A 13,304-nucleotide genomic window follows, 5' to 3' on the forward strand; every position below is an offset into this window, starting at 1 on the left:
CTGTAATCCACAGTAGGCAGAAGAGAAAATAGAGGAAATCTGGGATCTGAAACAACTTTCTAGAGCTGAACCCTGTTTATACAAAAACAGTTGAATCTAGCTGGATGACTTCTGAAGTAACTGTGCAGGCTGGTTTGTGACCTTACTTTAAAACAGGGCCACTAATAGCATAACTAATATCATTAGTCATAATGAGGTCATATTAGAGTAGGAAGAGCCCATGCCTTATATGGTTGGCATCATAAGACATAGTGTAGAGTATCGGCAGATGCTGCTTCCCAGGGAGCAGAGCCCATCAGCATGTCCACTCTGGAGGTGCAGCCTCTAGAGCTGTGAGACTTGTGGCACTTGATTATGACAGCCCTAGGTAACAGAGCCTCCAAAATTTTTCTCTTGTAAAATGCCTTTTACCAAAGTTCTAAGTGCTGACAGTACTGCTTGTCCAACTAGCATGGCACCCAGCTAGCCCTGCTCTGCCTGCCTATCCTCATGCCTCGTCCGCCTGATGCTCAAGGGAAGACAGCACTGCACACTTAAGCAGCTTGTAATCCCTTATTTCAGCTGTGGGCAGCAGATGTGTTGGAAGAGAACTCTGGTTTATGTGGGGAAAGGCCATGGCCAGTGCCTGAAATTTTTCCAACAGCTTTCAAATGTCTAAATCTTAATGCCTTTGTCCTTGCTGTTGCCACCATGGCCCAGACCACCCCTCCCCCACCTTACTCTGAACAGTATGTGAGGTTTTCAAATGTCCCATTACAACACTCCAGTTGTTTAGAACTCACTAGCTGCCCTTCAAATTAGAAAAATAAAAACCTCCCCAAACTGGATGCAATCTGGTCCTTGTGCATCTGCCTCATTTTCTTATTGTACTCCATCCACAATGACTTGTTTTTCTGTCATATTGTGACATACCATGTTCCTCATCAGGACTGGAATTCTCTTCCATTGTCTGTTCTCAAGGTCTTTCCTGCCCTTTAATTTCCCTTAGTGTCACAATTCTGAGGGTTAAGTCCTCTCATGCAGTTTATTGCTGTCTCTTCAATTCCTAGAATAGTGTCTGGCACATAGCAGTGTGACAAGAATTGCTGGACTAATGAATATAAATGCTTAGGGCTGAATTACAAACAAAAGAAAACGTGGATTATTTTGGTATACAAGCATGTACAAGTGGAAGAGGGTCTTGAACTGAGAACATGTCATGTTTACTCCCAAGACATTGATGTACCCGTGAGGCACAGTACACTGTTGAGGTTAAAAACAAAACATGGAAGGTGGGACACCGGTATAATCCCAGCATCTCAGAATGTGAGGCAGGAGGAGGTGAATTTAAGTTCAGCCCAGGCTCTATAGCAACACTGTTTGAAATCACTGAAGATACAATTGCTACCCTTCTTCCAAGGAGCTTACAATCTGAGATGCAGGTGAGAATGTACTTGGCCTCCATGAGCTTGGCCTTCACTTTCCTGCTTAGTAACTAACACAGCCCTCAAGATACAGCCACATTTCTTGGTCTGGCTTCCAGATCTTCCTGCCTTAGTTGACCACATCATGTTCATTACTTGTCCTTTCCCACTATGAATAATGTATTCCAGCCACACAGGACTGGCTGTCCCACTGTCTGGTTTCTGGGTCTGTGCCTGTTTCACCAGCCTCCAACCCGCTTTGCCAGCTTGTCAAGTTAGCTATGTGGCGCCATCCAGCCCTGGGCTTTCATGCAGAGGCCTTGGGATGCTCAGCAGGACGGAAGCCCTGTTCCTGTTGTGCAAGTATTGTCACATGCCTGCCTGAGCCATGTTTGAGCCATGCTCGCCAATGTTCACTGAGCAAACAAAAACTTGACTACAGCAGATGACAGAGTGGATAGAAAAACTCCATTTCCAGCAGGGCAGCAGGAGTGTGCGCACAGTGAAGGGGTGGGGAGTGCTTGCTTTTCTGGTAGGCTTGCTAAACTTCCCACACTTTGCTGCAACTTCTACTTACAATTCTGCTGTGAACCAGAAATCACATCCTCTGGGATGATTTTTCCCAGAGAGAAAATCCTTTCTCCTAACACCTGCCCATTCACTGCATTGAGTACTCTTGTCACCAATGAATGTGTGAATGGATGTGTGGGCTACATGTCCAGCTCGCATGCTAGGCTTTACTGACCATCACCATCCTATGTAACATCCAAGGCCTAAGAAAAGAGGGGTGTGCTGTGCGTTCTATCACTGTCTGCCTTTAAAGACAACCCATTGCTCTGTAAGTCAGGAGACAAATCTTTAGTTTTGTCCATTGTCAGCTCTTCCTAAGTGACACACAACTGAAAATGTTCAGAGTGGACAGAATAAGGGAAAATAAGCCACAGAAACAAGACTTGTCATTTTATTAGATTTACAATGCTGTTTGAAGGTCCAGCCTCTCCAGTGTAGTTTTAACACCCTTTGAAAGCAGACAAGCACTGATCTTGAAACATCTCTACTTGGTCTGTGTGATCTAGCAGTGCAGGGCAGCATCTTGGAGACAAGGGCTATATGGGGAGGCTGTATCAGAAGGCTACTCCTATTTACATATCAATGTGTTTCACACACTACATATGTATATAATTTTTACAAAAATAATTTAAGTTTTCACAGGTCTATCAATGCATTAAACTTACACAGGCAGAATTTATGCTTCGGTATATCTTATTTGTAACTTTGGATTAATGTGGTAATTTTACAATTGAAATTTTTTTACAATGACCAAACAGAAGCCACATAGCAACATCAAATCAGTAGATTGTGATCCTCACAAAACAGGACACGTGCTGTCATCCTTACAGTGAAGTTCACAGCCATATAGGTCATTTTCTTTTTGATTACAACACAAAAGCAAAATAGTGCATTAAAGTATTCCTTCATTCTTCAAAGCTGGCATGTACACTAAATGTCACAAGGGCACCGCCAGGTTGTGCTCATAGCTGCTGCCTCAAGTGAGCTACCAGCCAGCAGCCCTGGGAGGGAAGCATGCCAGATGGCAGAGCAAGAGAGCCCCATGCAGGCTGAGACTCACATGGTAGCAAAAAGAACAGACAGGAAGACACATCTTACTGGATATATATATATTAACTGATTTGCAATGACATTTAATCAGAATGCATTTAAGGTACAGTTACATGGAAAAACAAAAACGACATTCTAGGCTTTCTCCTGGAATATTCCAAGTCATCCTCAGAAATTAATTAGTATAATAAAACTGATCACCAGGTGATTGACTAAACAAAATGTGATGTAAAAACAGATTTTGGTACTAGAAGCTACCACCAAAATACCTGGAAATCTGAGGTGAGACTATTTTTCATACTTGATAGCAAGTGCTAATACAGACTATGAAGGCAAGGCCCTAGCCCCAAGGACAGGCAGAGGAGACTATAATGAATGCTGTCCCATCACAGTGAGGACACATGACCAGCTGATTTCTAGTTTCCCTCATACACAAAGGCCACCTTCCCTACAGATGGATACCTCAGCACAACCCCAACCAGTCCCTCTGCCCACTCAAGGTCCAGCAGCCTGAGCCTGGAGCTGACAGTCCTTCAAATGCTGGTGTGGCTTTGCTCATTTGGCTGGAAGGGGCCTTTCCTCAATGCTCAGGTCTACCCCTTCCTTCTTCCTTGCCACCCACAGTGGAAGCTGAAGACTTAGAAGAAGGAGGTATCCGATGAGAAGGCACCTGCGAGTCTGAAGTCCTCTTTGGTGAGGACGCTGTACATTCGCTGTGGTAGTGCCCTGGAGTAGGGAGCTGGGCGGGGCACAGAGGCACGCAGGATGAGCTCCCGGCCTGCAGGAGGGGGGAAGTCTGACACAGAGTTCTGCCTCCTCTCCTCCAGATACCCAGTTCTCTTCAGTTCCTCCTCTGGTGGAGCCATGGCTGCAGACTTGAACAGAAGAATCAAATGCTAAATTCAACAGTAAGTTTAAGGCTAAACTCAGGTAATTTTGAAGGACAGATGAATAAAGATGATAAATACATTAAAATTACTACATAATGCAGTCAACTATGATTATGCAAGAAGCTTGAAACATTGCATGAGCCACTAGCTTGGAAAAGAGACAGAAAAATGACCACCAGGCAATCTGCTTTGAAGACAGAGGACTACATTTGAACATCTAATGGAAGCAGACATGGAACCGTGTTGTTCTCCAGGTTTCTTCAAGGAATCACTCAAATACAAATCAGATATCCTAGTCTAGTAAGGAGCTGCTTCACTCCCGAGTCTGGAAAGATGATTTTTATCTGAACTCTTTCAGTCATTTCTTAAAGTTCACATCCCAAATTAAAACAAAGACACTGCACAGCTAATGGCAATGGCAACGAAAAAGTTTTCAAAAAGGCATCAAGTCCCCTTCCCCCCTTAAAATTACACAAAAGCTACTCAGGAGACTGAGAGATCCAGAGGGTCTCAGTTCAAAAGCCAGCCTGGGCAGAAAAGTCTGAAAGACTCCACTTCCAAAGTAACCAGCAAAAGCCAGTGGTTTGTGACATAGCTCAAGTGGTACAGCACCAGCAGAGCAAGCAAGCCGAGCAAGCATGAGGCCCTAGTTCAAATTTTAGTAGCCATCAATAACCCTCCCCAATCCCCTCCATATATGCTCAGTTAGAGCCTTCACTCAATTCTGATTACTCTGCTTCTTTCTCAATATCACTGATTTGGAAAAAAAATGTTTTGGCAATGGAAACATGAGCTCATGTTAAACACCCACAGGAATATATGCCAGCCAGACCCAGACTGTTGAAGAGGTGGTTAGTTTGAAAGACCTTAAGTTAGAAAATGGACAGGAACAATGAACTGTGAGGGACAAAAGCTATTTTGTTACCTCATCAGAAGATTCAGTCAGCTTGAGAAAGGGTGAGAAAAGAAACAGTGATGAAAGGGAAACAAGCAAGATGGTTTAAAAAGAGCTGCACAGATTCCAAGATTATTTGACAGCATGCACTACATTAAGAAACATGATTCTACTAAAAGAATACTTAAGATGCACAAAGTCACATCATATACAACACACCTGGCCAGCAGAGCAAATGCATCTCAGTACTCATGCATCATCTGATGGTTCCACAGGTGACAGAGGATGTTACTTAATGAGGAAATGATTGGACAAAAAACCTAGCTCTTTTTCTGCAGAGTTAATGTCTAAAAAAGCACCCATGACTTGAAAAAGAGAATTCAGCAAGATCACAAAATCTAGGCTTTTTTTTCTCATTTCCATTTAAATATAACAAAAGCATTTATACATATATAATACATATAGAAGTTTAAAATTTTTCCTTAAACTTATAAATAATGTCATTAATTATAAAAGGTTACTACAATTTCTATCAGTAAACTTGAACAATTTACTCTGGCCACATATTTAACAGCAGACTTTGAAGAGTTACCAGATGTTTGTTATGTGAACTACAGAGTTTACAGATTACCTACAATCACTCATTTACTATAAGGGCTGAAAACTTAAACTTGTTCACGTTTTAATGACTAAGAAATCATTTCCAGAAGCATGAGGTGTGAAAGTTTAAAATTATTTAAAGAATTTCATATGGTACGAATCTATAATTTCACTGCTTGCTAGAGGTTAGCTGTACACTGATGACAAAAAGATACTGAAAGATATATTCAGTGGAAAACAGTCATATTTATATAAAGTAATACATTTTTATGTACTAGGTGCTAGTAGTTAACAGTGATAATTAGATACTACAATTGTGATTTTTATTTTTCTACTTGCACATAGTTGAAGCGAGGTGGTTGTTTATATAACAACTTAAAACAAGTAAAACGCATAGGGAGGGGGAGAATGTGACAGAAGGAGTGACACCGCTCAAGAGTCATTGTATTCATATACTACTTTGTTGAATGATGAATGGACATTCCTTCATACAACTGAAGATAAAAATAATTATCTAGAAAAATGAAAGATATTGTGGTCTAAGTTTTTTTTTTTTTTATATGTGTGAGGGGTACACAGGAAATGTGATTGCAGCCTCTGTTTTTACATCCTGTAATGTTTACTAGGTTTTGTACAAACTCCAGTCTTGCTTTCATGTCAAAGACAAAACCAAAAAAAGGAAAGCAAGCATGTGTTTCTGAAACTCTGATTTATTATTTTTTTTATAGAAACATACTTACAATGGCTTTTTTTTTTTGGCCAGTCCTGGGCTTAGGCTCAGGGCTTGAGCACTGTCCTTGGACTTTCTCAAGGCTAGCACTCTACCACTTGAGCCTCAGCACCACTTCCGGTTTTTTGCTGTGTATATGGGGTTCCGAGGAATTGAACCTGGGTCTTCGTGCATGCTAGGCAAGCACTCTACCACTAGGCCAAACTCCCGGCCCCCTGAAACTCTAATTTATAAAGAAATAAAGAATTTTAGTTAAAGACCAAATATTTTAAGTCAGGGGCTAGTCCATATTAAATTGACTTTTAGTTTGTACTTAAAAGTATATTCTAACAGATTAAAAAATTCTATTTGAAAATTATACTGTTTAAACTGCTACAGAACAATTTTCCTAGCATACAAGAGAATCCAAGTTTAATGCCCAGTATTGTAAGAAGAAAAAGCATGAGAACTGGTGCTGGTAGCTCACGCCTATAATCCTAGCTCTCAAGAAGCTGAGATCTGAGGATCACAGCTCAAAACCAGCACAGGTACAAAAGACTGAGAGCCAGAAGTCTGGCCTACAGGTAGAGAGAGCTTGTCTAGCATGCATGAAGACCTGGGTTTGATTCCTCAGTACCACATATATAGAAAAAAACCGGAAGTGGCGCTGTAGCTCAAGTGGTAGAACTCTAGCTTTGAGAAAGCCCAAGGACAGTGCTCAGGCCCTGAGTTTAAGTTCCAGGACTACCACCCCACACCTCCCACAAAAAAAAAAGTGCAGTTTATACATGAAAGTAAATACTATAATTAAACCCCAGTTATAATTTGTGCCATAAGATTTTATTAAAAACTAGAACTATTACTGTAATTTCTAATGTCACCACAGTTCCAAGTAAAAGAATGTGTATTTAGTTACAACACTTTTATCAGAATCTCTAATAGCAAATGTGCCCTGATGAGAATGGCCAATAGGATTCCAGCACCTCTTAACTAAGTTTAAAACTCTTAGTTGCATTAGCAGAGGTAATGATGTAGATAATTTCCTAAACTGGATCTTTCTGTACCTAAATCTGTTTCTAATGTCTTAAAAATCTCTACAAAGTTAAGTCTCTTGACCATTTTAAGGCCAATGGGATTCATAACTCAACCTGTAATGTGAATCCATTTTGAAGCATGCTGGGTTTATTGATGGCAAAACTCTGTACAGATCTGAAAACACTGCAAAGCCAATGGATTTTAAGAACAGTCAGTTTCTTCATTGTATAAACCTACTGCAGCTGTGGGTATAGTCAGCCATGTGTAGAACTCCAAGCTAATCTTCCTGAGCAAATGTGATATGATGCTGATAGTAAGGAATCTCACATACCCTCTGAGCACTCACAAATAACTTGTGAATGATCCTGCCAGCATGTCCTTTTCCTGCCCCGGTGACTAACACTTCAGGCTGCTCCAACAGACAGCTCACAAACCTAGGAGAGAACAGCATCAAAGTATGGTAAGCCTTGGGCCTGGGAGTTTAGCCTAGTGGTAGAGTGCTTGCCTAGCATGCACGAGGACCCGGATTCGATTCCTCGGTATCGCACACATAGAAAAAAGCCAGAAATGGTGCTGTGGCTCAAATGGTAGGCTGTAGCCTTGAGAAAAGTCCAAGGACAGTGCCCAGGCCCTGAGTTCAAAGCCCAGGATTAACCCCCCCACCAAAAAAAAAAGTTTGGTAAGCCCACTGCTGCCCAGGTCACCTACATACAGGTCTACATGACAAACCCTAGAATTGACCTTGGTTAAACCTACCACTGCTGGAGTGGCATTTTATAGGCTGCAGATAACATTCTAAAGACTTCAATCAACCTTTTTTTAAAAAAAATTTTTTTCATCAAAATGTAAGAAAGATATTTTTTTCATAGTAGAAGCTTAGAAAACAGTGTTTTTTTGTTTTTTGTTTTTTTGTTTTTTTGAACTCAGCTTGGGCACTGTCCCTGAGCTCTTCAGCTCAAGGCTACCGCCTTACTGCTTTACCCTTGAGCCACAGCCCCACTTCCTATTTTCTAGAGGTTAATTGGAGATAGAGTCTCAGGTCCTTTTGTGCCCAGGCTGGCTGGCTTTGAACCTTGATCCTCAGATCTCAGCCTGAGTAGCCAGGATTACAGCCATGAGCCACCTCGCCCAGCTAACAAAGTGTTTTTGGACAAAAGAAACCAATGTGTATTATTTAAGAAATGTCCTTGAGTTGAAGAGCTCAGGAACAATGCCCAGGCCCATGGGTAGGGCAGTAGCCTTGAGCCAAAGAGTTCAGGAACAGTGCCCAAGCCAAGCCCCATGACCCAGTGGCCCCTCCCTCCAAAAAGTATGTGCTTAAAATACATGTTTTGCTGGGAAAAGTCATAATTATGAACTATGTGCCTGAAATATTGTACTTTCAAGCATGTCACAAGACAGCATATAGTGGAAGTAAGAGTCAAAAGCACAGAGGCAGCAAAATGCTCCCCCTGCTTACTAATTCATACTAGTATCTTAGGAAAGTTCCCTTGATTATAGGTAATTGTTCTTATTTAAGAGGAAAGCTTTTTCAAGAATAGACTGGGACAAACGATCCAGTATTAAAATAAGAGCTTAAAGGCTATAACCAATGCGTTGTCATATAATATTTATCATTAACAGTGATTTTTTCTTCTGGAAAAGCTGAGGAAAATTTAAATTGTGATGAATTATACTGCTAGTCCTTTTCAGTAACTGGAGACAAGCCAGAAGTGGAGGTGTGTCTCAAGTGGTAGAAGACTTAGTATTAGTACATGCACACATGTGCACTTACACATACACACACAGTTAAGTGAGATGAACAAAAATGGCCAGACAGACTCTACTCTGGTAAGGGCACAGAGCTTCCTTTTTGCCTCACAGGAAGAAGCTACTGGTCACTTATCCAAAACATCCTTGCCAGGTACACAGAATGTGTACTTGTGCTATTACAAATGTTCTGAATAAATATCTAGGAGTACAGAACAGATATGTAGTTTCTGTACACCCTGTGCTGTGGAAGAAGGAACAGTGAAAGCAGACAGTGCAGTGAGGGTATTGTGAGCTCTGGAGACCACAGCCTTTCCCTAGGACACATCAGGCACCGCACTTTTAAGAGCACAGCATCTAGTAGAACATGCTACCAGAGTTTCTGAAAGTGGGAGCAATGGAAACACCTAGCAGAGTCAATAAATCCTAGGACAGATATTTTTGTCTTGGGTCAAACTATATGATTAAACCACAAACGAGTTTCAATATTCTATTACAATTTTTTTTAAAGACATTGGTGACTTTTCCTATTGCCAAGAAAACTGGAGAAGCCAAATAGCAATTACCTTTCAAGATCTTCCTTTTCTTCCTCTTGTTCACATTTCTCAGTCCCAAACTTGGCTTTCAGAGACCGAGCTCTAGCAATTATAGCTTCCACATTAGTAATCTGATGGATGATTTCCTAGTAGTGGAAGAGAGAGAGGTGGACATGAAGAAGCTATGAAGAAAAAACAAAAACAACCTTTAATAACATATCTTAGCCAAAGATTCTGAAAATACATCAAACTTACTTCCAGTTTCTTGTCTTCTGGATTGGGGAAGTGCAAAACTTTACTGGAATGGGATATGATTTGCTTTATAATCTTCTTCACAGAAGAAATGTTCTCCAGACTTTCTGTTTTTTTTTAAATGATAAAGCTATCATTAAGTAAATTAAAGCAAATATATTTTCATTTGGGGAATGAACTAATGAAGTAAGACATTTACCTTCTTCCTTTACCTTGAGAACAGCTGCATGAATTACACAAGGTAACAGGTGCCGAGCAAGGTCTGCAGGTTTCTGGACTGCCAGATAGTGCAGCACCTGAAAGGAGGCACATGTTATTACTGTTGGTATTAAAAAATAAAGAAGCCAGTTTGCAATGTACAAAATTTCTGACCTTAGCTCACAATGCTTTTCTCTATCTAGCTGTGTTTACCCAGGGAAGCAACTGCCATTATCTAAGGTAAAAATGATTTTTTTTCTTTGGTGGTGGGGCTTGAACTCAGGGCCTAGGCCCTATGCCTGAATTCTTTTGCTAAAGAGTTTGAGCTACTATTTTGAGCCACAGAACCACAGCTCCACTTCTGACTTGAGTGGTTAATTGGAGAAAACAGTCTCATTGGGACTCTTCTGCCCAGTTTGGCTTCCTCATATCTCTACCTCCTGATAAGCTAGGATTATAGGCATGAACCACTGGTGTCCAGCAGAAATCAGTGTTTTATAATTAAGACTATTCTTACAATATTTTTCTGCTTCTGTATGTTGCTATACATGCAAGTGAGGAAAACGAAAAGAAAATAAAATCTTCTGACAAATAATGGTTGATAGCAAAGTATTCTAGGATATATTTTTACTGACAGTCTACTAATCGGTTTTACTTTTTTTGATGTTCTGTTTTTCTACATATAAAAATATGGATATGCCAGGGACAAATACCTATAATTCTAGCTACTCAGGAGGCTGAGATCTGAGGATCACGTTTCAAAGCCAGTCCAGGCACAAAAATCCATGAAGCTCTTCTTATCTCCAATTAACCACCAGAAAACCAGAAGTCACTATGGCTCAAGTGGTAGAATGCTAACATTGAGCTGAAGAGCCCAGGGGCAGTGCCCAGGCCCATCTTTAAGCTCCTTATTCAGTGACAATAAAAATCAGAAGTATAATCTTACACTGGAGGCCTGATACTGAACATGTTTCAAAAATACACAAATGATGGAGCTTGGGATCAGGGCCTGGGCCCAGTGCCAGGGCCCTGTCCTGAGTGTCTTTTGCTCAAAGCTATCATTGTAGCCCTTGAGCCATAGCACCATTTCTGGCTTTTTCAGTTTGTTATGCCAAGGAATTGAACCCAGGGCTTCAAGCATGTTAGGCAGGCACATTACCAAGCCACATTTTTTGGGGGGGAGGGGTAGGTCATGGGGCTTGAACTCTGGGCCTGGGCACTGTCCTTGAGCTCCACCCTACCCCTGGAGCCACAGCCCCACTTCCCATTTTTCTAGTGATTAATTGGAGATAAGAGCATCACTTTCTTTAGTGCCTCGCCTGGCTTTGGAACGCGATTCCTCAGATCTCAGATTCCTCAGATCTCAACCTCGTGAGTAGCTAGGATTACAGGCATGACCCACCATGCCTGGCACTAAGCCACATTCTAAGAAACACTTCCATGTTTATCAGACATGTTTCTACTCCATCTAAACACAAGACATATATGAGTATAAGAATTAGTTTATTCTTTATAACTTGTTTAATGACATATCAGTCTCTACAAGCCAAAAGTAAAAGGACTAGGTGTTGTCCCTGGGCCACAGTGCCACTTCTTGTTTTCAAGTGGTTAATTGGAGCTAAGAGTCTCAGACTTTAGTGCCTGGGTTGGCTTTAAACCAGGATCCTCAGATCTTAGCCTCCTGAGTAGCTAGGATTACAGGCATGAGCCACTGAGCCAGGATGAGACTGTGATTTTAAAATTAATATATAGGACTGGATGCATGGCTCTGTAATAAGAGCACTCTGGGCCTGAGCACAGTCCCTGAGCTTTTATGTTAGGGGATAGTGCCGTACCACGTATACCACAGTTCTTACTTCCATCTTTTTGTGGTTCAACTGGACTTAAGTGTCTCTTAGACACGTAGACTTTCTTATTCTAGTTGTCTTTGAACTGTGACCCCCAGATTTCAGTCTCTTGAGTAGCTAGGATTACACTCATGAGCTACTATTTTTGTATTTTTGTTTTGAGCAGGGTCAAGCACTGTACAAGTTAGCTTCTTATGATTGTCTTCCTCAGCCTTCTAAAGATTAAAGGTATCTATCATAACAAGCTAGAAATAAGCTCTGAAAACTATGTCGTTTATATTTAGGATAGTAGCAGTAACAGTACTTGCACTTAGGGCCTCCTGTTCCTAGATAGGTGCTCTACTCCTGAATCATACCTCCTTTTTATTTATTATGGTTATTTTAACATGTAGGCTTGGGAAAACTAGACTCCATCTGGAGTTAAACTATTTACACTTCCTGTTGTAGCTGCAATAACAGGAACTTATATATCACTTAGACACCTACTTTTTATTGAGCTGGATTCTCAAAAACCTGTTTGCCCAGGCTGTCATGGAAGCACAATTCACCAGATCTCAATGCCCTACATAGCTGGTTGCCTGGCTGTTCATGGAGGAAAGGTCTCACGAATGTTTTGCTTGGGTGGATCCAATCTCAGCTTCCTAAAGAGCTAGAATTATAGGTATGAACCACTGTGCCCAGCTCATTTTGTGTTCATGTTTAAAGTAGTTGTAGAGACAATCTGTTCTTTTCTATTCATAGTAATACCACAGATGGTTTCAAAATGTCCTTTTCTATAATTTCTTAATGAAAAGTTGGGGGTTGAAGAGGTAAACTGTGCTTTCTCATTTCTACAGGATCCTAAATTTCTTTTATTTCTTTTCCTGTGTCCCATTACATAGTCTTTGCACTGCTTGTCTATGACATGGGGTTATTGTAAAACCTCTGGCAATTTCACTACATTAAAGCCTGTACTTACAATCTAAATGGTATGTCAATCATTGGACACAGCTTCTTGATGCAATGAAAAAACTTCATAAACAGGAAATATATTAGATACATGACAATGTGACGTGGTTCTTTTTATAAAAACCTTTTTCTATAAGCAAAAATATGCTCAAATGATTCAAAATATACTAAACAGATAACAACTGTTTATCATAATTATATAGTATATACATGTGTGAATGCTATACTTTTTTTTTTTTGCTGGATCATGGGGCTTGAACTCTGGGCCTGGGCACTGTCCCTGAGCTCTTCAGCTCAAGGCTACCACCATACCCCTTGAGCCACAGCTCCACTTCTCACTTTCTAGTGATTAACTGGAGATAAAGAGTCTCACGTACTTTAGTGCCTGGGCTAGCTTTGAACCTCAATCCTCAGATCTCAACTTCCTGAGTAGCTATGATTACCGGCATGAGCCAATGCGACTGGCTGTGAATGCTATACTTTTAGACAAGCATCACCAAAAACAAGTAATGAATGCCTTGAACTATGATGTTCTGACAGTTGTGTCATCACAAGGCAATAGGAATATTTCAACCTTTTTTAAGCTTATGGCCTATTGAACATCAGTCATACAGCACAAGCT

At 40.8% G+C, this 13,304-nt stretch overlaps 1 protein-coding gene across 3 annotated transcripts in view; it reads right to left on the reverse strand.

Moving 5' to 3' along the window:
• Positions 1-2,342: 2,342 nt before the first annotated feature.
• Positions 2,343-13,304, reverse strand: part of Rab3gap1 (RAB3 GTPase activating protein catalytic subunit 1) — an 83,932-nt gene continuing 72,970 nt past the window's right edge. For 2 of the 3 annotated variants that reach the window (XM_090342893.1, XM_090342895.1), the window contains 6 exons: positions 9,889-9,985; positions 9,693-9,796; positions 9,468-9,583; positions 7,484-7,586; positions 4,839-4,859; positions 2,343-3,898 (listed from right to left, as the gene is read on the reverse strand). In XM_090342893.1, the coding sequence (XP_090199019.1) occupies positions 3,662-3,898; positions 4,839-4,859; positions 7,484-7,586; positions 9,468-9,583; positions 9,693-9,796; positions 9,889-9,985 (678 nt within the window). In that variant the 3' untranslated portion in view covers positions 2,343-3,661. The remainder of the gene's footprint in view (positions 3,899-4,838; positions 4,860-7,483; positions 7,587-9,467; positions 9,584-9,692; positions 9,797-9,888; positions 9,986-13,304) is intronic. The other variant, XM_090342894.1, reaches the window with a different exon arrangement.

Source organism: Megascapheus bottae, chromosome 12 (genome assembly GCF_031878675.1).
Source record: "Megascapheus bottae isolate mThoBot1 chromosome 12, mThoBot2.hap1, whole genome shotgun sequence".
NCBI classification, from domain to species: domain Eukaryota; kingdom Metazoa; phylum Chordata; class Mammalia; order Rodentia; family Geomyidae; genus Megascapheus; species Megascapheus bottae.